Here is a 24764-nt window from a genome sequence, read left to right on the forward strand (position 1 = left end):
AGGTACAGAGAAGTGCTCTGTAAGTGTCTGCTTGCTGCTGTCGTTGTCGTCATCATCATCATCCACACAAGCGTGGTCCACAGTGTTGTTTGCAACAGTGAAAAATTAAAAACAAACCATAATGTATGTTCAAAGGGAAATGGCTAAGGAAATAAATTATACCATGGACTATCACACTGCAGTTTTCAAAACTGAGGTAGAGACTTCTATATCCTTAGAAAGGCCTCCAAGACATAAAGATAAGAGAAAAAAATATGCCAAATTCCAGAATTTTCATCCACACTCACTGGCAGTGACTATGCTATTTCACACAAACATCCTCAGTGCCTTGGTAATTTATCAGTAGAATAATAATAATATTCATACTTCTTCAAAGGAATAGCACCTATTTTCTTTAGGCAAATAATTTGTAAATTATGGAGTTATGAAAAGCTCCAGAAAGGATAGGTGTCCATGTTGATCAAACTACCAGATTCTTAAAACATGTTGCTTCTTTATCATGCCAAATGGGCGAACCAGAACAATTCTGCTCTAGATGACTTTTGGAGAGCATGTCTAATAACTACTAGATTTTTCTTTTATATTTTTTCACTTGATGAGGTTTGAGCCCAAGCCCTCAGTGGCAGTGAAAGGAGCAGATTCCAACAGGCCTGATTAGCTGTCGCCTATTTTAATCACCAGACAAAGCAGGTTAGTTGTAGAGGGGATGGAAAAATTAAACATGTCTGTTTTTGCTTTTCAGAGGCAATTAGAGGATTTATAGCCAACGTGTTGTTGTTTTTTGAATCAGAGCCAGTAATTTTTTTTTTCCTTTCAGAGAGGATTATTATACAATAATCACTGACATTTTTAAGGAACATTTTGGAGCCACAACTTTGTTTCTCTAGAAAAGGCACTAGTTACTAAAACTTGTCATGTCACTTGGGACAAGGAAAAAAATTTGAGTGTGAGGCCCTGGGGAAGCTCTCAGAAGAAACACTTTTGTTCTCAAAGTAAAACAGCAAAATAAAACAGGTGCAATGGTTATTGAAATGCAGAGCCAAACTCTGAATCCACAAACCTGTAGGGAGAATCCTAATTTGCAGAGATTCCCACAGTCCAGGATGTTTAGAAAGAATCCAGCTCTCTAAAGTAATTAAAACTTTCCCACTGGCATTTTGTTAAAAGTATTGTTCTCCTTGGTATCCCCTTTCCTTATGGAAAATAAGGGTTGTCTTCAGGCTTGCACTAGTATGATGACCTCCAATTCCACATGGCTTGAGTCGGAATCAATGGCATGTGTACAAAGTTCTATACTTTGGGGAGGTAAAACTGACAGAAGATATACACAGTGAATTTAATAGAAGGAGAAGAGAAAGCTCTAGGAAAAGATCAAAGTTCAGGATTTGAACTTTGGAGAGGAGAAAGGAAAGAGTCCATGTTAACCTTGGTTTTCTATTTCTGAATTGAAGGCAACTATTTAAAGTGCAGGAAAATAAAAAGAATAGGCTTAAACACAGACAATCTATAGCTGGATTTATGTTTTCCTTCCACATCCTTATTGTTCTTATATACATAAATTCAGTTGTAACTCTAGTACTTAATACATGCAGAGAACTGTGCTAATCGCTGGAGAGGGTGATTTGGAAAAGGCAGTAATTACAAAATATGCTTAAGGGTTCATAAGAGAAAATCCCTAGAAATGCTCCCTACCTCCCAATTTTCTTTCCTCAATTCACCACCGACTATGAAATCCTCTTAATTTTCAATATCCTCATCTTTAAAATGAACATAATAACAACATGCTCTTCCCTCTTTGAATTTTTCTAGTGGCTTAAACATCAAGAAAATCTCACATTTAATAAGCAATAATAATGATATATGAAAGTTTTTCATTCAAGAAAAATATTTAAAAGTTAAGATTTTTCCAAAAATGGTCTCAGAAACTAAGGATATAAAAGTTATCTAAAACAGCAAACTATCATTTGAGAATATATTGAAATATAATAAATATATAATAATACAAATAGTAATATAATTTGCCCTTTTCCTGTTGGAAAATATAATGCTATCTCACCTAAAAAAGAGGTATCAAGACTTTCATACATATTTTTGTCAAAAGATTTCAGAAAGCTTAATAAATAACGGTCATCTTTTCCTTTGATGAATTTTTATGGTGGACTTCAGGATGTCAGGTGTGGGGCCTGATGCTAGGGATAAAATGGTGGATAAATAGGGGGAGGAAAATATTACTCAAATAATCATGCTAATCCATAACTCGAAACCATGGTAGGGACAACCCCTCAGTGCATGGAGATGCTTTCATGCTAGGAATCAAAGTCAGCCCTGAAGAATGACATCTGAGCAGGTCTTTGAAGGACACCAGAGGTCACACAGCAAGTCAACTTCAGCAAGCCAGGAACTCCAGTTCCTTCCAGCCGGGGGTCTTCCCGACTTGTCTCTTTCAGGAATGCTGGAGGCTGGGATTCGAGTGCTTCTCCTGGAATTCCATGGTGGAACCATGAACCATGCACACCTGGCCGACGAGCAGCCTTTCCTCCCAGCAGCTGTCCCTTGGAATCTGCCTGTCTTTCCAGCCCCTCCCACATGCCCCTGGGACTGTCCCCTGTCCTGTCCCTCCCATTACTGAGAGTTTATGACAATAAGGCACCCAGCAGCAAGGCTGGTGCTGACAGATGCAGATATGGTTTATCCATCCCTCTTTCCCAATCCCCCCACCACTGTGCCCAGACCCCGCACAGAACTTGGTCAAAGGCTCTTTCCTCTTTCACCCTGTCCTTCCAGCAGCTGCACAGGGAAAAACCTCTAAGAGCCTCAGCCTTCCCTCTCATAAGGAAAAGGTTAAGAGCTGGAGTTCCTGAACTCAAAAACAGCTCAATGATGGGAAGCCAGCTGCTTTAAAAAAGAAACAACACAAGTATTCTTTATTTTATAAGACCTATTCCATTTCTGGGGGGCAAGGAGGGTGAGTCATACTAGAGACAACAGCTGCTTCAAGTTAATAAAATCTGAGGTATCTTCGCTTGGAACCTGATCACTAGTTTTAAGTTGGATTTCTGTGACTATTTCTCATCTTATGATATGAATTCTTCATTCTTGTGTGGCACTAAAATTGAGCATGTGGCTATTCTTTATTCCCATTTTAGGTTAACAATGATACACTTTAAATCCAAGGCTTCATATTACACAGTATGTAATCAAACTAATGACTGTAAATAACAGAAAAGTAATTACAAAGATGGAATTTATCTCAGTACTTTTAACCAATTAATTTCACTGGCAATTTTCTCCCATTTACTATTTAAATGTTGTATCTTATGTCTAACAACTAACATTAAATTTCTGAAAAATATGTAGAGATATGGGAGACTACGTTGTTATAATGATTCAAAAGGCATGCAACAAAATTTTAAAAGATTGTTTAAAATCACTTAACTCTGTAATCAGTGAGTTTTATAAGATTAAATAACATTAACTTCAACTTATATCTTACAGACAAGAGAGAGAAACAAAAATACAAAAACTCAGAGTTAAATGGTATGACCTCAATTTTTTTCTGTGTGTAAAAAGAAAAAACACACTAAAGTGTTATGTGATTATCTTTGGGGAGTTGACTTTCACCTTGTTACGTATTTTTCTGTATGCACTATAAAACGAAAATGCATAATTTTTACATTAAAAAATTTATATCTTTAATACTTTTTTTTCTTTAGGACTGAAAAAATCAAATACAGAAATTCTGTTTCCAAAAATAGCCCTCTAGTATAACCAGTTATGTTTACGTAATACCAATACAATTTTTGGCTAGCTCTATACCAAGGAGGGAAAGCTGCTTGGGTATGTGGAGAAAAAAAAAGTCTCCAGGATCATATCTGGAAAGTAAGCAGGGAGATAATTTAAAAAACAAAGTACTAAGTATCAATCTTAAATGTCCTAATTTTTGTATAGTATGATAGTTTCTTCTAAGGTATAAGTATCACTGCAAGGTTCAAAAATACTGTTTGGAAAACTAAATTTTCTTTATCTATCATTAACAACTTTCCACAGAGCAAATTATGGCTTCTCTCAAAATATATCTACTCCAACAAAAGAGATTTATAGGCAAAAGTGGATAAACTAGATGACTCATCCCTCACTGGCCTTTCTGCAGTCAGAGATACAGCACCCAGACACAGAAATGTGAATAAGCAAACTCTCCTTCCTCCTCTTTTTCCTGTTCAGTCTGCTCCCTGGGTCAGGGGCTGGGACCCAGAGGACCTGATAAAGAAAGGGAGAAGTAGGTCTCTAAGCCTTTGGAGAATCCATTCCAAGAGAAACACAGCAGGCTCCCTCGATTCCTTGCAAATGCAAATGGAAGGTGAGGGTAAATAAAGAACTGTAATTAAGTAAATATGCTGTGTAAGCTTTACAATAACTTCTTAATCATGGACTCTCTTAAGCCTGTGAGTTTCGATATTAACCCTGCAAGCTGGGAACACCACAGAGCTGCAGTTTGACAGCCTACGCAAGGGGATCACAAGTGCTTCCAAGGACATGCTTCTGCTCTGCTTGGCAAGCTGCAGGACACTTCCAGTTTACCCAAGAATTTGTTGATGGAACCGACTATATGCCTGTTCCTAGGCTGAGATTTCAAGAGAAATGCGACAGTACTGTTGAGACACAATGCCTATCCTCAGTAAGACCCCAGGCACACCAAGCAGCTGGAACACTCTGGCAGACACAATTAACCACAATTACTGGGATGGCGGGGGTTGTCAAGGCCTTTCTCTGGCTGATGCCTTTCAGTGGTTTTGGAATTAATATTATGCAGGGTTGACAATGTTGTTCTCAACCTGAAGGCTTAACTGAGAAAGAGTTACTCAACACTGTGGTTTTGTTTTGTTTTAAATGCAGTTTCACAGTTTGACCCAGCAATGTGTAGAACTTTATTTTCTTTTGTTTCCGGTGCTATTTTATGGAAGGGGTAACAAAAACCCTCAATGATAGTGATATTAATAAAAGATGAGGTTACGACATTAAATGAGGTCTAATCTACAAAATATGTTGACACAAGAATCCAAACAAAAAAACCTTCCAAACTTGTCTCAGGAGTCTATATTAAGGAGAGTCTCTCTGTTTGGTGTGAAAGTGTCTTAAACACCTCTCACACACTTGCTAATTTCCCTTTTGCACATGGGCTTCAGGCTTTGGAGCCTTCAGCTGATGTAAAGATGCTGTTTTTCACTGCACATCAAAGCCACCTTCTAGTTACTGCATGTGATACTTATTTCCTATTTATGTAGGAAAGAAACGGTTTGCTTTTTAAAGTAAGTTGACATTTTAAAAGAGGGGATTTAAATAAAAGTATTAAATAACAATGTGGATAGAAGGATAGATGGTGGTATCTGAATGACTGAAGTTTGGCCAAGGCTGGAATATAGTTTCAATGTGTGTGCAATTAAAACAAAGTAAAATGAAAGCCTAAACAACTAGAGACTATCTCACCACAAAATTATCTTAGTTCTTCCTTAGAGTCAATATTTACATTCCCAGAGAACATGTGAGTACCCAGTTCATTTACAAAGTACATACACTATTTTCTGTCAAGGGCGGGAGCAGCTCTGCCATGCCCACTGTCACTGACATGATGGAATTAGCATGGGCTATGTTAAAACTTAGGTTTCTGCAGGGGACATATCCCAGAGTCTGCCCCAGACAGTGCCTACTCTCAAGAGAACCAACAATCTGTAGGAACGAACATGACTTTAATCCAATAAGGCTTGAAACCTTTTTCCTCAAAACCTTTCCCCTGAAAACTCTCAAGAGAAGAAAAACATTTTAGAAGAGCTCCTTTTATGTACTAAAAGCTGTGCGGAACAATTTGCACCAATCTGCCAAATTTGACTGTTACAAGCATCCTATGACCATATTACTGTCCCCATTTTACCGATGAAGAAACAGAGGCCAGGAAAGACAGAGAGAGTGGAATAAGTGGCAGAATTCAATTTTGAGGCTGAGTGCTCCCTACCCCCCAACTATACAAGGGTGTGTTTGGGAGCAAAAGCTCTGGAGCACAATATACAGATGGAGAAACAAGACCTTCCGTAAGAAAATCTGCACCACTGTATATTGAACTGGGAAATCGTTTAAGCATATCTGCTCCATGGCATGTCAGACACATTTTGGTTCACTGAGAAATACTCAACCTACTCCTCATTCAAAGGGGTTTAAATGTTTAAATGCACCTTTGCATGCTCAATTGTATCTGCCCCTTTTCCCATATTCTTGGGATGGAAATTTTCTGCAGATGGATCCCTTTGTATCAGCATGAGATTAATTTTATGGAGATGGAGGTTTTAGAACACAGATATTTCTGTGTTTAGCACAGCCAGGGCCAAGCCTCACTCATGAACCAGAAAACTGCAGTATCAGGAGTAAAAGATTTCTTAATGCAGAAAGCCTCCTAGGCTCCAGGTGACTGACAATGAGTCACGGCTAGTGGGCATGAAACGAGTCTGGCACACTTGTACACTAAAGTCTGTTTGCTAGGTCTAAATGGTGTTGGTCAGAGAAACAGGGAAGACAAGGGAAGGGAAGAGAAGAATAAGCAACTATGTAAACAGCTCCTCTGCAGAAACCATGCAAAAATTAAGTATATTTGCCTATCAGCAGAACATAACCACATAAAGAAATCCAGACAATAAACTTTACACAAAGACTTTCTCACCTTCAGTTAGGATGATCTACTTCTCATTGATCTACTGTATGGTTGAATAAAATACACAATTTGTTTGTGATTTAAAATCCCAGAGCTGCAAGCAGTGTAACTGTTTTGTCTTTACATTTGCCAAACTGCTCTGGTGGAGCTGCTTTTAAAGAGAGGTGGCAAACATTCTGAAAGCTGCCAACCTTTCAACCGTTAGGGCTCATCCACTCTTAAAGTCTCATACGTTATCCATCACTACTGCTGTGACCAGAGCAAGGTGCATTTCTTACTAGTGGCTACAATGAGATGAGCATTCCAGCTGATTCCATAGCATGTCAAGAAGGAAATAGGTTACTGTACTCACCAGGGAAAGCTGGGGTGCCTCAGAGGTCTAGGGCTTCCAGGGATGTTTCTGTTCACTGAGAGAGACATCTCAGGTGTATCCTAATCATTTGGATGTGTAAGCATCGAAGCTTTATTTCTCAGCATCTGACTTTGCTAGTCTGCTCACTTGCAAGGCTATTATCTAAAAAAGGCTGAACTGAACTACTGTTGAAAAATGATGCACTTGCACGGTGAGAATAGGAAAGGAAGCTGTGGTCTTCACGTGCATCTTCGCGTGCGGATCCTCACATGCGGATGCTTGTGCGCTTGTCTGCCCCATTTTCTGAGGCACGTGTTTGGGCCAGAACTCCTGAAATCCCATGTCTCAATTTCCAGACAAGCAAATTTAAAAAAAAAAACCTCTTTCCCCAATTTTTACGGTGATTTGAAACACATAATCATAACTTGGTACAATTAACATCACAGAGAAACCCAAGTCATCTTTTTTTTTTTTTTTTTCTGGAAAAGTTGTTTGTTTTTCATTAAGAATTCATGTGAGCTTCCTGAATTTCAAGAAGATAACATCTGCTCCTTAAATTTCAGTGCCAACACTTACTAGGAAATTTATAAATTTTGGTCAAAAACCATCTTTTGATCTGATTTAATTTATAGTTTCTAAAATGGAATAGAACAGCCTAAATCTCCATGACACTCACATATATAGAGGTCTGTGAACTGACATCTCAGTATTCTCTCCCCACCTCTCTCTATTGCATATAGTGGGAGCTAACTGACCCATAATACATTAATGTCCAACAGATCAAAAGAGTCACAAGAATATCATTAACATCAACAGGGTCAAAACTAATAAAATAAATCCAGTAGGTGAGTGTAAATATAAACAGTGTTTTGTACATAGAACAACCAGTACAAGATGGGCATGAGATATCTCTCCTAGGAAACTGACCTGAAAAACCCCTAGCATTAGGAGGTATTTCATTAGATTGAAATTAGACGTGGTTTCTAGAGTCCCTTTAAAAGAATAAACAAAAAAATCTCCATTCCCTGTAAACTACACGCAAAGTATATCATTACTCAGACCTCACTTTGCTTTTGGAGAATCTGTGTCACCAAACCATCCTCCCCCTCACAAATCTCTATTTACCAAGGTCAGCCCCGTTAAATGCATGCCATCTACGGCCTTCATTTAGCGCAAATGCTTCTGAAGCTTATATAATTTGGGGTGCAATGGGTGCATATGGGCCCCACCCCCATCCCACCATTAAAGCCTGAATAGACAGCACAACAACAAGGCTTTTGTACTTCATTTTCTTTTCTTCCTCTTTTTAATTTGGGGAAAGGACAAGATAATTCTTTACTAGAAATGATTCCAAAATACACTTCTCAGTTACGTTCCACATTAAGAATGAAGTGTATCTCCTTTAAGTGATACTGTCAACATAAAACATTTCTAAGTCAGCTTAACCCTTTTTTCTGTAAATGGAAAATGCATTTTCAGACTTTCTGGTGATACTTATTTAACCATGGGCTGCAACTTGACAAATTATATGTTCTATTTAAAAAAAAGATGGATGAGCTGGATAAATCAAAAGCAGTGTTTGGGAGAAAGCTAAGCAGAACTGCAGAAGGAACATGCCTCTTATAATCACCTATACATAGACTAAAAACCTTATATATTTTTTTAAAAGTTGTCTGTTTTCTGCATAATTGTGTTGATAATTTGGAATCAGAAGTCTAATTTTTATCGCTCTTATTTTATACAATTTCATTTATAAATCAAGAGACATTTGCCTGCTATGGGCTTTTGCCAGTCTCCTACGGCAGACAGTTTTTTGAAATGCCTGAATTTTCTACCAACTTAAGGCAGAGTTAAATAGTCGTGACAGAGACTATATGGCCATAAATGCCAAAAATATTTACTATTGGGTCCTTAATAGAAAAGGTTTCTGACTCCTGCTCTACATGCTTAATCAAGTCTTACAACATCCTATGAGGTACAATTATTACTCCAATTTTGCATAAGAGACAACTGAGGCCCAGAGAGTGAAAACAATCTAATAGAGGTAACCCAGCGAGAAGATACAGAGGTAGAACTGGAGGCAGGCTGGCTCCAGAGCCCAGGCTCATAACCACAAGGTAACCTCTCTGTTATTGGGTGTTAGTGTAATTATGACCATGGACATGCAGCCACCCTGAGCACATATGTTCTCCCCTGGGTTTCTGGGCTGCCGTGAGCACAGTTGCTAATTTAGAGGCTGTGCCTAGGCTGCCCTCTTCCTGGCTCCTCTAGTTCTCTCTGCCCGAGTCATGCCTTCGGTAGCCAAATCTGTATAACTCTACACTACATACCCCAAAGATGGGGACTGACAATCTCAGCTAAATGATTTACAACAGTCACTTAACATCTAGAAAATTCTGTCTTCTCATGAAAAATGTGTTTGCTAATCCTGGGAGCCATGTGCCTACTTTGCAGAGCTATTGAGACCTTAGCTGTTGTCTGCCCTCCCTACCCTTCTTTGTGTCCTTGTCCAACCTTTTATTGAAACTAGCACCTGGGTCTGTTTTCACTGACAGCCATGTGGCCTCAATTTGGGGTGTGTGGCATGGGGGGGCCAGGATCTCAACCTCTGCCCCACCTACATTCCATCAGCCCTTCCAGCGCCTGTAGCCAACTTCTCCTTTCAAAGCTCAACCCCTTTTCTTGAGGTTTCTTTTCTGCCCTGCACTTTCTCTTGCGGGTTGAAGAGGCAACTCCAATTTTCACCTGTTCTACACAATCCCTTATGCCCATTGCATGGTCTTATCCTTCTTAGGGCTTTTCACTTTTCCAAGTCATTCCTGATGCCACTCAGGAACTTTCCTTCTCAGCATCATAAACACTATCCTCTCCCGCCCCAGTAATTAGTGGTAAGCCTCATAATTTAGAGCTCAGGCTCTGAAATCAGACAAATATGAGCTAGAATGCTAACTCTGCTACTTCCAGTTGTGTGACACTAGGCAAGTCTAACCTCTAAACTTCGCTTTCTTCATCTGTAAAATGGGGCAATCATATAATTATTGTGTTATAGCCAGTAAAGCAATAAACATTCTGCCCAGCATACAGTAAGTGCTCAATAAATTATGATTTTCATGGTCATCCTCATCATCATTACCACCATTACTACCAGTTTCTATATCTGCATTATCAAAGTTACCAAAGTACAGAATGTTAAGGTAACTGTATACACAATATTAGACAGCACAGCACTATACAACACTGTATATACTCCCTGTTCTTCAGTGCTTTAGGGAAATATTATATCCACCAAAAATTAATGGAAGTGCTTAAGTCACTTAATCTCTCTAGGCCTACATCTCCTTATTTGAAAAAAGAAAGTTGAATGAACTGACAGTTCATGTTTCTGAATGTTGTCTCTAAGGATCGGGCTCATAAATCTGTGGTCTTATTTCACCTTCCACCATGCCCTGGGAAGCTGGGACAAATCCTACCACTTTCCAACCTGACTCTTTGTTGAAAACTATGTTTCCAATAAAAAAAAAATTTCTATTCTCATAAAAGCCAGGTTTGTCTTCATTCTTCAAACCAATTCCTGAGGCTTAGTCTGTGAGATAAGGATTTTTATGTCAAAGAAATGAGTCACATCTGAGAAAAGTGAAATTAACTGGATACCTTTTCTTACCTCCAGCAAAGTCAAACAGCTGAAAGCCTGAATATGCAGAGCATTCAGGTTATTAGGAAAAAAGACAAGGGAGTAAAAACCTGAAATTTCCAGATGTGACATGATCATTGTTTGACAATTTTAAATTATATTTTAAATTTTTGTTGTGTGAGAGAGAAAGGGATACCTTGATTCAGCAACTTTGCAGTTAGACTTACTTGAACCAATTTCTTTTCCTAGTTTACACAAAATGATACTCTCTCTAGCACAAGAATTTTAGAAAATCTCAACTGATAAACAGGCAGGCTCACAAGTCTTCAGATTAAAATGCAATGATAATGTTTTCTCAAAATAGTCACATGAACTGTGAGCACAACCTGTAAGAGAAAATAGTGAAGGAAGGTCTAGTCTTTATCCATGAAATTCTCCTAGAAAATTCAGAAGGAAAATCTGAATTTATGGAAGGAACTCTGCATCAAAAGAATCACTTCTTTGTCCTGATTTTGTCAAATGCTCATTATTTGAGAGCAAAAAATGTATCCAGAAAGGGGCTTCCAGTAGGATGAATCTGGTATGGCAATGCCCACTTATTGCCTACTCATCTCTTTGCTGCCTTTCCTTTGATGGCATGACTCATATTTTATTTGCCCTCAGAGAAAGTGCGTAAATCCCAATTGGTCCAAGCCATTCACAGTAATTTATGGTCCACAGTACTATTAGTAGTGTGACTCATTCTGTCCAGCAAACCACTGACAAAGGGCAGTCTAGTCTAGGGCTTCTTGGAAAGCTTTCTTCACACCTACAGAGACGAGAAAACAATGTCTTGCTGGTGTCTCTGGAGGCTGTCATGCCTCGACGAAATGCCTGAGCCTGTGGCAGGCGTATTTTGACCATGAGGAGACTACTCTGACATGCTAATGAGGACCACAAACAACTTGGATCCTTGACAAGGCCACTCAGCTACCTAAAATAACATGTTTAACCTGTTTGGATTTGAAACCTCTATTACTTGTAGCTCCAAATACTTAAAGTAACAGAGTTGGACCAGTGGAAAACCGTAAGAGAAAAACGTAGCTGTTATTAGGCATGCCCTCCAAAAAGCCATCCAGAACAGAATTGTTCTGGTTCACCCATATGGCATGATGTAAAAACAACATGATTTAAGAATCTGGTAGTTAGATCAACATGGACATCTATCCTTCCTGGACCTTTTCATAACTTTCCTGTATACTTCCACATTGAGCAGACAATGTCTTAATTATTTCCATATATTGGAGTCTACAATCTGTAAAATGGGGTTTTAGGAACAAGACTTTCAAACTATATATGAATATGAGAAGGCTTTAAAAAATTAGTAACAATAGAATATGTTTTTTTTTTTTAATGCCAGGTACATTATCAGGAATAGAAGCTCAAAATCATGACCTGAGTTTCCAAAGTTTAAAAATTCCTCAAGGGTTTAAAGCAAAACTGATGATTAACAGATTTTATCAATTCTACTCAAGCAGAACAAGAACAAGCATTGGAATTCCTTATAATTCAAAGTCCACTGAATTAAAAAAAAAATCCCCCCCCCCAAGCAAGTCTTATTCATCTGCCAAACACGATCCAGAGAACTCTACACATATTGAAGTATAAAACTGGTTCATTTGTAAAAATGCCCTTTTATAAGAATTCTCATATCTCAAACAGCCTTCCTCCCTTCCACTTTGTGCTGTTGGAACATGGGCACTCATGTTCAGCTTAGCTTCTATCCCCCTTCCAAAAACATTAACTTCTATCCCCCTTCCAAAAACATTAACTAAGAAAACTTAGGTTCTATCCCCCTTCCAAAAACATTAACAAAGGGTATCTGGTGTGTCAGGCACTTCCCTAGGGCAACAAAAATACAACAATGGGGTCCTTGCCTTCATGGAGTTTATGTGTTTTTGTTCTAATGCTGGAGAGAGACTAATCAATAAAATTATAGTTGAAAAGCCAAATAAAGAATAAGAAATAAAACTAGTGACCAATGCAATAATGAAATAAATAAGGGGTTGAAAGGAAACCAGAGGTGGGAAAAATGGTTTAACTTCCAATAGAGAAATCAGGTACAACTTCTTTTGATAGGTAACAGACAAGCTACAAAGATAGGGGTTTAGGGATAAGAAGGAGCCAGCCAAGGGAGGAGCCATATCAAGCCAGGAGTCAAAAATAAATGGCATCTTCGACCAAAGCCACAAGCCACCTCAGGGATCTCACCTGTAAAATGGTGCAGATCATCACTAACCTGCTATCTCCCCAGAGCTAGATACGATAATGAACAGGAAAGCCTTTTTTTTTTAAATCAAGGTTAAAAGCCCCACAAACAATTATGTACCTTTATTATAAATCTTTCCTTTAAAAAGCTGGAGGCTTGAGTTGCTACAAAAATAGACACTCGTTGCTGTCATATGTTTCATATTGCATCTCTGAAGCAGTAAGATTAAAACTAGTTTTGACTTGAGAAGTTTTACAGTCTTTGAGATACCTGGAGATCCAAAGGGCTCTGTAGCTAAACCCCAGATGAGAGTCGCTCTCCTACAGAACTGTGGTAAATGCATGTCATTACTATAATGATCAACACAAATACACACCAAAACGACCTTCCAAATATCACCCACATTGAGACAGACCGATGTCAGCAGGGGATTCCTGGGAAGCTCATTTGATATGGTAGCACATGGCAGCAGAGGCAGCTTGGGACTTGTTGGCCAACAACCAAACTGTTTGTGGCATACCCTTTTTATAGCCCTACCTTCTATTACATGATATTTGCTACACGATACCTAAATAGTAAATAATCAGCCACAGCACAAGGAGGAAAGTAAAATCCTAAGATTAAAAGAGGTGATACACATATCTCGGGGCAACACACAGACCCAAGTTTATGTTCTAACTGTTTCTATTTGATTAGTGGAAGCCAGACCTACAGTTTTTAAAAAAGATTTGCACTGTAGCAGGGGAAGGATAACTGAAACGATAGGGCCTTGCTGAAATTCTTGTTCTGCTCTTTATCTCTCAGGAGGTAGGTATCATTATTCCTATTTCTAGATGACAAAACTGAGGTCCTATGAAGTAAAATAACTGGCCCAAGGTAAGTGCTGCAGCTGAGCTTTGAACCTAGCTCACCTATTCTAAATCACACACCCCTTTTCATCACATTGCCTCACCTGGTTAATCATGTTCAATTCTTCTTTACTCTTTGATTCATCAGGAGGAATCAGATTTCTGAAGGTCCTTCATAAATACTTCAGTCTGTTAAGATGAACAAGAGGAGCCCGAAGAATGTCGTATGAAATGAAGACTGAGATTCTCTCAAAACAGCCTCAGGTGAACCAGGATAAGCAGGTTAATAATCTTTAGTGAGGAGGCTGGGAGGGAGGGGGCCACACGTGTGCCGCATACCTGTACAACAGTACATATTTCCTGTCTCTTGCATGTCACGTTCTTTTAAGCCCCAAGGCTTCTACACTGACAATTTCCACTGCACAGAATGCCTTTCTCCTCTTCTCTGCAATGAGATCAGCTGCTCCTCAGTGAAGCTTTCTCAGAAGCCTCCCACCCCCACACCCTCACACACACATATATAGACAGACACAGCGGACAGACAACCCTGTGCCAAACCTCAGCCTTGTGGCAGGGTGTTCCCAGGTGCACTCCTCATTAGTTTGGGATCTTCTCCATGCAGGACCTGAGGTTACCTTTCTCTTCCTTCCCAGTGCTTAGCACAGAACCTCAGTTCAAACATGCACTCACTGAGCCTTCCCCTGGCCAAAGCGCCAGGTGCTGGGCTGGACTACGGCTGGCAATGGTGAACAGAAGGAACTCTCGAGGGGTTGAGAACAGGGGCTCTAAGTGACCTGACATCTACCTGCTGTGCCATCTTGGCCATCTCTTAAACATTGTGCCTGAGTTTCATCATCTGTAAATGGAAATGACAGTCCTGCTTGCCCCCTCACAAGGCTGTTTTCAGAATAAAAGGCAGGTGGCAGAGAGGAGTTGGGTGACAGTGACACCTGAGAGGGGCTGAGAAAATGATGCCATTTCAGCCTTTAGCTTTCTGTTACTTTCTGTTCTCTTACCCTGCTTCATTATTCTTCCAAGCACTTATACTACCCCACCGACACATTATATATGTGGTATCACTTGCTGCCTGGCTCAGCCCTACTAGGATTAAGCAGCATGAAGACAGCACTCCTTTTTCTTCTCTGCTGTGTACTGGCACCAAGGACAACAATGGGTATGTAGAAGGTCTCAAGTAATTCTCAAGTGAATGAATAAATGAATGAATGAGAAAACAAATGAATGATGAAACAAATGAATACTGACTGACCATCTGATGAGGCACACATCTAGAAGAGACGACAAATATTAACAAAATTTAAGACCACGAATTGCTATTTTATAGCATTAATTACAGGCATATTTCACTTGTTTCTGTACTGGCCAAAAAGTAAAGGCTAGGCCGGGCGCGGTGGCTCACGCCTGTAATCCCAGCACTTTGGGAGGCAGAGGCGGGTGGATCACGAGGTCAAGAGATCAAGACCATCCTGGTCAACATGGTGAAACCCCGTCTCTACTAAAAACTACAAAAAATTAGCTGGGCATGGTGGCGCGTGCCTGTAATCTCAGCTACTCAGGAGGCTGAGGCAGGAGAATTGCCCGAACCCAGGGGGCGGAGGTTGCGGTGAGCCGAGATCGCGCCATTGCACTCCAGCCTGGGTAACAAGAGCGAAACTCCATCTCAAAAAAAAAAAAAAAAAAAAGGTAAAGGCTGCATATGAGAACAATTTTTGAATTGATTTTTGTTGTTATGCTATGTGGCATAGGAGTCCTCACACCTGCACCTGACATATCCCCAGACACGTAATTAATGAGGCATTAACCCACATGCTCACTTACTGATGGAATTATACATTCATGGAGTCCTCTAAAAGAGAAGAAATCCTCTCTAAGGTAATCTATTGCTCCAGTTGACCGGCTGCCTAGCTTCAGGTTTCCTCAAAGGCTAACTCTTGATTTTGACTGATCTAGGAGCAGAGCCTTCCCATATACAAGGCAGCATCAGGGGTGACCTGTATGAGCCCCATCCATGTGGCAATATATCAAGTTTCTACCAGCACAGGGAACAGAGGAGGACGATGGAGGTGCCCAGGAGGTCCCCAGGCTCTATAACCACTCCCTGGACTCATGCCTTCCAAGAGGTTCCCAAAACATCTCTAAGGTACTAGTTTTGTTCTTGCCCTTAACATCCTATAAATGTGTCTGCTTTTGTTTGCTCCTGACTACCTGGCTGTGGGCAGAAGAAAACTTGTGCACAAGATAAAAAGAAGAGAAAGGCAGTAATTTTTATCATCATCACAGCTACCTCTTCAACTTGCATGAAAGCACTACATTAAAAAGCATGTTTTTTGCTGTCCAGTATGTGGACTAAGTTTTTCAAGATTCAGTTTTACAAAAATGTATCTTAACTATGGTTTTCCTCCAAATGAGACTAAAACATTTCAGTCAACAACATACAATCTCAGTCCTACTGCACTTTCTCTACTATGTGTTCCATAAACTACATGCCCTAAAGTGCTTCTATTTTTCCTATTTTTAAAAGGTCTTTGTATCCCTTTTTTCTCAATATCCAGTGGTGAGAAAAGGGATTTATCACCTGCCACACTACTGCTACTCAGTATTCCCACCATAAATCGTGCCTTTGTGACAAAACCCTTATCTTAAAAAACAGATAGCATCAACCATTACTGCTTTCTATGTCAATGCCCTTTTATTTCAGAATGACTCTGTTTTCATTACAGATCTTTAAACATATTAGCAGAAGACACATTCGTAGCAAATGCTTTCAGTGAGGGGCAGTCCAGCTGTAGTCACATTCTCACTTCTAAGCGGGGTTAAAATCCTTAAGTAAACATGTTCCACAGGGGCTGTGCTAAAGTACATTTTTCAAAGACCAATGCCATTTGGTTGAAGTCTGCTCCAGAGGGCCACATATCTTTTCAAAGGCGCAGCTGCCCGAGTGAGAGTCCTGCCCCCAGAGAAGAGCCTGGAGACCTCTACCTTTATCTCCCCTGAGCAGGCAGCCCTCACCTCATCAATAGACTGCTCCAAGCGTTGATCTCTAAGACGGCTGCTCAGAACCCAAAGAGCAAAGGTGGCAGTGCAAGTGTGGTCACAAATGTGTCCCAAGCACTGTTTTGAAAAAACAGGAATATACTTTCCACTCAGTCCAATCCTCAGGCTGGAATACGGCAGGGTAAAGAATGGAGCATGGGATTGGGTTTAGGAAAATTTTCCTAGGCAATTTTGTACTTGAGCAAGGGACAGTAGGACAATTTTTAGAAATCTAATTAGGTTTGCGTCAACAAAATTTTGACTCAATGAAAAAAAGGTCTTAAAAATCATTTTGTTTGGTATCTTTCTTTTAAATAAAAGGAAGCTGGAGTGAATAGGTAGAATTGAGGTATCTAAAGTCATTCTTGTTTCAAATTCTGCTGTAAAAAAATTGATTAAAAAAACCCCATTAAATCTGTTTGCCCAGGCTGTGAATTTGCTAAGTTTTGGTCCATTTAATGTATAGTCGCATGGACTGATTTTCTTCCTCTCTTATCCCTCTTTCAGAAATTTTAAAAAGCTCTTCCAAAGTAACAAAGTTCATGTGGTTAAATTGCTAGCTGCTAACTCAGTTGTATGGAAATCTAATGTTGCGTTCTATTCCAATATACTCTAAGCTGACATAAAAAAGTCCTGGATCGATCCATCACAGTGCTTAGATATGCCATTAGCATCCATTGGTTACTTGGAGTGTATTCCTTTTCCCTGGACCTCAAAGCTTCACATGGATGTCAGAAAACCAAGCTATCTGGGGATCTCTGTGTGAACAACTCCCATAAATCACACTGTACATTCCAGCTGTCAGGGTGCATATAACTCAACCACAGTTGGTTGCGTCCTAGTTCCAAGCACACCTGAGTCACTGCAAGCGTGGAACAGCAGTACAAAAAAGGAGCAGAACAGTCCAGAGACAGCAACAAATCAGGTACTCAGAGAAACAGTCACATCAAGCCAAGAGGGATCAGGCAGAGGGAGCAGCTTTATTTTGCAAGACTGCCTCCTCCCTTTTTCAGTAAAACATGCAGATTCCCTCCTGCATTTGGGAAATCTCAGGATATGCAACATTTGGATTTCAAAGGTTTAATGGGGAACTTGGGAAAAACAGCTGGAATTCTAAAAAGATAGCTCCTGGAGCTGTTAGGCTAGAGACCTGAGATAAAGTGAGACAATATCACATAGATCATTAGCAAAACGGAGATTTTCAGCTCTTGTGTGTCCCACGGTATGCCAGAATTAATTAGGCTTATCTCAGAGCCTATAGTAAGATACAGAGGTTGGTTGCTGATAGTTGGCTGGAAACCAGGGGTGACTTGTTGAAATGCTGATCGGTTTTACCTGTCCCAAAGGCCCCTTAGAGGTCTTACAGTGATCCTCTCTGGCAAGACAGGACCCCAGAACATATTAAGGTAGGACCCCAGAGCAGATCAACAGCTAGGCAAGATCTCCAGGTCCTTCGGTTGCCAGGGAAAGACAGAGTGTATATAAAGCATCCCAGAAACATATGTTCTTATGACAGACTACAGCAAGTGCCAATCTGCAATGTGGTATCTAGAAAGATGAGGAGGCAAAGTGAGGGGCAGAGTATCCTCTAAGATGAAATCCAGACACAAAGTCAGAGATATATTTAAGCAGCAGAACTACCTAGCAGAGGTTCATACACCTCATCCTCCAGGTTATATCTGGCCCACCACTTGTTTTATTAAATAAAGTTTTATTAGAACAAAGCCATGCTCATCCATTTACATATTGCCTATAACTGCTTTCACATTACAGTGGCAGAGTTGAGTAGCTACAACAGAGACTGTATGACCCCTAAAGCTGAATATTTATCACCTGGATCTTTACAGGAAAAGTTTGCCAACCCCCTGTTCTATGGGAATACCTCAGTGGTAAAAGATGAATCTCAGAGATGGTTTTCATTTTTCCAAATCTATGCAAGTCCACCAAAAATACTTTATCAGGCTTTAAAAATAGCCACACACACACAACACACAACACACAAATACACACACACACACACACACACACACACACACACACACACACACGGTCCTTATCATAGTGAGTACTAAACATTTACACTTTTTGAGACAGAATTTCACTTTTGTTGCCCAGTCTGGAGTGTAATGGTGCAATCTCAGCTCACTGCAATCTCCGCCTCCTGGGTTCAAGCGATTCTCCTGCCTCAGCCTCCCAAGTAGCTGGGATTACAGGCAGGTGCCACCATGCCCAGTTAATTTTTTTGTATTTTTAGTAGATACAGGGTTTCTCCATGTTGGTCAGACTGGTCTTGAACTCCTGACCTCAAGTGATCCGCCCATCTCGGCCTCCCAAAGTGCCGGGATTACAGGCATGAGCCACCGTGCCCCGTCTAAACATTACCACTTTTAAAAAATTCACAGCAAATATAGAAGGGTGTTTCTATCCCATTCAAGATAAGCTGGTCAAGTTTGCCTTGCCACACATGCAAAGTTCTAGCTACCCAGAAGAGCATCCAGCTAGCCTCTTAGTGTATCTTCTGGATGTGAGTGGTTTGCAGGAGGCAAGAAGGCCTGAAATTAAAAGGGCAAATACCCTTTATTCTAACATCAGAGAGAAGTAACAGTTGTCAGGATTAATGAGGGGGCTCTAGCCCTGTCCGATATTTGACACTCAGCCTATAAAGGGAAAAAATGTCAAACGTCAATTATCTTCTAAAGCTAAAGGCTGTCCTCTAAGTACACTCTAACCCCTCTCTTGGAGCCTCTTAACTGCTAATCTTCTCACCATCAAGAGAACTTGCCCCAGGATAAAACCAAACTGAGTACTTGACCAGGCTAATTAGGCAGAATGAGCTGGTATAGCTGAGAAATCCTTCTTGGCCACTCCCCTCACAAGTCTTCTATAAAAACAGAAATGAAGTCAAGGAGTTCAGTGGAACAAGCACTTTTTTTTTTTTTTTTTCTGGGAGATGGAGTATCACTCTGTCACCCAGGCTGGAGTGCAGTGGTGCAATCTCAGCTCACTGCAACCTCCGCCTTCCGGGTTCAAGCGATTCTTTGCCTCAGCCTCCAGAGTATCTGGGATTACAGGAGCCCACCACCACGCCCAGCTAATTTTTGTATTTTTAGTAGAGATGAGGTTTCTCCATGTTGGCCAGGCTGGTCTCAAACTCCTGACCTGAAGTAATTCGCCTGGCTTTGCCTCCCAAAGTGGGAGCAAGCACTTTTAATACAGCAAAATAGCCAAAAGGCAGAAACCAGTATGGATTCAACCTAAAAGATAAGAAGGTGCTTTTTACAACAAATCCAGCATCCCCCGACATCTAGCCCCTTTCCATCTCTGGCAGTTCAGCTCTGTGCTAAACAATCCCTTTATTTATAGCACAGTCCTATTGGGGTATGCTGTCAAATATAACTGAGTTTTGTAACTCTCAGCTCACCAAAGGGCTATGATAAGGTGTCATTCCTTTGAAGTGTGGTACAGGAGGGCAAAATGATGATTTGTTTTTTAAAAATAAGTAAGTTAATACAGCAGAAAATCTCCAAGCTCTAAAGGATTTCATGTTTATCACAAAAATTAGTATTTCTGTAATTTAATGATTGCCTAAAAAAGCAATGACCATAAACGGTATTATACTGTACCAAAAATGAAGAATAGGGGTTTATAATTACACAGATACTTCTTGAGAAAGTTCACAAATAACTATAGAGCAAATACAATATGTATGGTTCTTGCACTTCACATCGGTGCCTGGAACCTGGAAAAGCCATCTTTGCACGACTGACTCCACTGTACTACCTTAGCCCTCCCAGTGGGCTTGGAGACCCCATTTTCCAGGCAAATCTCCTTTCCAAACTAACATGTGTCACGAGCTCAGTGAACCGCCACACAAGAAGTTGCTCCAAGAACCCTCATTTCATCTTATTCTCCCAGAATTTGAAACACAGTGACCTTCTGAAGTAGAAATGCGAGAAACGGCAGTCGAGCTGAATAGAAAGTTAACTACCAAACTTCATGTTTGCCGTTGGGACAAAAATGTGAGGTGTGCTTAAAAAACAAATTGCTTATCGGCAAATGTGAACCTTAACCAAGACAGTTCAGAAGGAGAGCGCCGGGTGTGGTGGCTCATGCCTGTAAGCCAAGCACGTTGGGAGGCAGAGGTGGGTAGATTACCTGAGGTCAGAAAATCGAGACTAGCCTGAGCAACATGGTGAAAACCCATCTCTACTAAAAATGCAAAAAATTAGCTGGGCGGGGTGGCACGCGCCTGTTATCCCAGCTACTTGGGAGACTGAGCCAGGAGAATCTCTTGAACCTGGGAGGCAGAGGGTCAACAGATTCTTGAGCTGAGATGATGCCACTGCACTCCAGTCTGGGAGACAGAGTGAAATTCTGTCTCAAAAAAAAGTTCAGAAGGAGAAAGAGGAGGGCATTTGAAAGAACCTAGATTGCATTGTAGAAAGGGCAAAAAAAAGACTGGGTCCGGTCCCAGCTCTGTGGCCATCAGATAATGGAACGGGAACAAGTCCTTTAGCTCTGCAGGCCTCTGTTTTCTCATTAGACAAGTAGGAGACCGAATTAGCTGCTCCCTGAATCTTCAGATTTTTCCTATGATTCCTTATGGTGATCAAACCAATTTTAGCGTATTACCTAAGCGGTAAGCCTCTTAACAAATGCATATTTGACTGCCAAAACTTAGAGTCACATAATTTGAAAGTTCAGGAGAAATAGAATAGAAAGAAAGAAAAAGGGGGCCAGAGCGATGAGGCAAGAAGAAAGGGACAAAAGGAGAGAAAAATCAAGTGAAGTCATTTTCAATTACGTTGCTATCATTCTACAGGGAGTCACTATATGTCCTTTGGAGGGAATTACACACACACACACACACACACACACACACACACACACACACACACAGTGGGTTAGGGAGCTGCCTATTTTCTGCCAACATCTTTTCTTTACCCTCCCCTACCCTAAACTGAGAAAATGAGCTCTATCCAGTGTTAAGGATGGGAGAATAGTGTCTAAATGAGGTGGATTAAAATAACACAGTTTACATATATGATTAGAGTTGTTACCCAAAGCCATCCAAAACTAAAGCTGATATAAAGCTGATACCTATACACGTGACATAGGCTGAGCAAAACTGTATCCTCAAGACCTAAGTTGCACTGTCTCCCACCGTTAATCTGCAAGTCAAGACAACTGCTAGTGTTTGTTTCTAGGTTCCAGTGTGCCAAAGAAGAAGGCCATAGCCTGACTTTAGCAGGGACTTTACATGTACTTTTTCTTTCTGAATAAAAAATCAGTGATCCCAGCTATAAAAAGGCAGAGAAACAAGTTTTCAGGGTGATGAAAGTAGAATTCTAAGTCCGCCCCAAATACTAGGAAATTTATATTTTTAAGACAAGTATCACCATCAAACAAACACAAGTTTCTTAAAGAGCCTGGTGAAATCATCAAACTTGCCTTTTTCAATTTTGCACGATTGAACTCACTGCCTAAATAAACTTGTTAATAGACATGAATATCCTGTGTGCTAAAAAAGTGGGACATTAGAGAATTGTCATCTTGTTGGTGTGTGTTGCTATACATTTAGAGTTACAGATAAAGAAGTCAAATTCTTAAGAGATAAGTGAAATTTCTGAAGAAAGAATGATGAGACCAAAATAGAATAAGTTAAAAAAATCATATTAAATCAAGTACAACCCACATTCTCAAGACATTTATTTTTAATGCCTCTATTAGCACTGATTGCAGGGTTGTCAAAACACTCATTTTTGCTGACCTTAATCTGCCATGTGATGTGATGTGATGTTTTGGGACAGGACTAAATTAATACTTTTCTGAATGGAGTCACTCACTCATGCATGGTTGATGAATCATTCTCTAAGAGGTCAATTTTCATTCATTCATTCTAGCAAAGAGGGTTTTTCCCTGCTTTCAAGCCCAAATTGAGTGCTTAGTATGTCTTTCCAAAAGCAACTTTTCAGAAAGATGAATCTAGAGGAAAGCTTGATCAGCTCAAGGGATGAGAAACCCTTACATGACTAGCTTCTGCTGTGAGTGGATTTCTATGGAAAGTTCTGCTCATGCTTCCTTTACCCACTTATGTTTTACATTGCAACTCCACATGTAATAAGAGATGCAGATGTTTGTGATGACTAGGATTTATAAAAGCAAGAGCCCTTGGTACTGGAGGAATCCATGCTAAGTGCATCATGTGCCGTATCTCATTTCCTCCTCCTACCAGAGAGCTCCCCTTTTTCCACCTTCCCTCTGTCTCCAGTGAGGATATCCTATATAGAACGATTCCCTGGTCTTCCTTACCCCCTGGCTTCTAGCTGGGATCAGTCAATGGGGCACAGCAGAGGAAAACCAAGGGAGAGAGGAGAAATGCAGCCTAGATTTGTGTCCCTCCCCAAATCTTCCTTCTGTGGGATGTCTTTGATAGCGCTCTCTTCAGAGCACACAGCTCCAGGGTCTTTAGGAGGTGATGAAGTCATGAGGGTTCTACACTTGGGACTAGGATTAGTGCCCTTTTAAAAGAGACTCAAGGAAGCTCCCTTGGCTATTTCGCCATGTGAGGATACAACAATAAGGCACCAACTTTGATGCAGAGAGGCTTTCTAAACATCGAATATGTCAGCACCTTGACCTTGGACTTCCCAGCCTCAAGAACTATGAACAGTAAATTTCTGTTTCTTATAAATTACCCAGTTTAACGTATTTTATTATAGAACCCAAATAGATAAAAGGCAGTCCCACTCTATGGGGTCTAAGACCAATAAACAGCTACTGCTAGATAATCATAAAGAGTAATCAATTTGAGTTACCAGTTATTTAGCATGTTAGATGTGCCAAGGCCCACATAAACACTTTAAGTTTTTTTAGTTACAAATTCCAACAAGCTTATTTTGAAAGTGCTATTATGATTTCCACATTTTAGATGAGAACATGGAAGTGGATAGGTGTTGAGAATTAGCCCAAATTTGTAAACGACAGAGACTACACTTTAACCAGCTTTTCTGAATGTGGTACACTGCAAATTTCCCCTGTGTAAGAGTGAATTTCACTCTGAGAGAAGTAAGAAGTCTGCCACTGAGGATCTGACAGTAATAAGGGTGAAACGCAGGTTATTTTGTAAAACACCGCACCATTGTTGAAGTTTGCTCCACGGGATCTATTCTATTAGGTATGGGGGGTGCAGGGGGGCGGGAGAGAGAGGGAGGGAGGGGGGAGAGAGACAGAGAGAGAGAGAGAGAGACAGAATGTATATATATATGTATGTGTGTGTGTGTCTGGTCATATTTACATCATAATAGTTAGACTAAGCTCCTTCAGAACTATACAGAAAAACTTAAAACTTTCCAATCTCATTGAAGCAGCCGTCAGATGATGAACTTAACTCATGAAAAGAAGGCCTTTCACATCCCCGTAAGTCTCCACCTATCATTTCCATGCTATTTGGTACCTCAGACCCTCAAGCCTCCATATTCTGTAAAATGCTCCTATAGGTGTTTATTTATTCAGTTGCAAAACTGAAAATCCATTTTAGAATTGAGTTGATCTTGACTGAGGAAGAATATCAATTTTCAGAACTTTGTCTAGGACCCTGCAAAGAACTTAAGATTATTCCCCTTTTTTTTTTTTTTTTTTTTTTTTTTGGAGTTTCGCTATTGTTACCCAGGCTGGAGTGCAATGGCGCGATCTCAGCTCACCGCAACCTCTGCCTCCTGGGTTCAAGCAATTCTCCTGCCTCAACCTCCTGAGTAGTTGGAATTATAGGCACATGCCACCATGTCCAGCTAATTTTTTGTATTTTTAGTAGAGACGGGGTTTCACCATGTTGACCAGGATGGTCTCGATCTCTTGACCTCGTGATCCACCCGCCTCGGCCTCCCAAAGTGCTGGGATTACAGGCATGAGCCACAATTCTTAACAGAGGTTTATAA

At 40.3% G+C, this 24764-nt stretch overlaps 1 protein-coding gene across 3 annotated transcripts in view; it reads right to left on the reverse strand.

Annotated features, from left to right (window-relative positions):
- PDZRN3 (PDZ domain containing ring finger 3) overlaps positions 1-24764 on the reverse strand; it is a 235955-nt gene that overhangs the window by 166370 nt on the left and 44821 nt on the right. Inside the window, exon 1 of one of the 3 annotated variants that reach the window (XM_032290491.1) lies at positions 13881-14818. The exons of 1 other annotated variant lie outside the window; for it this stretch is intronic. In XM_032290491.1, the coding sequence (XP_032146382.1) occupies positions 13881-13892 (12 nt within the window). In that variant the 5' untranslated portion in view covers positions 13893-14818. Of the gene's footprint in view, positions 1-7049; positions 11653-13880; positions 14819-24764 lie in introns of those variants that run through there. One more of the 3 variants, XM_032290492.1, reaches the window with a different exon arrangement.

Source organism: Sapajus apella, unplaced genomic scaffold (assembly GCF_009761245.1).
Source record: "Sapajus apella isolate SASKATOON/1434 unplaced genomic scaffold, GSC_monkey_1.0 scaffold23, whole genome shotgun sequence".
Taxonomy (NCBI): domain Eukaryota; kingdom Metazoa; phylum Chordata; class Mammalia; order Primates; family Cebidae; genus Sapajus; species Sapajus apella.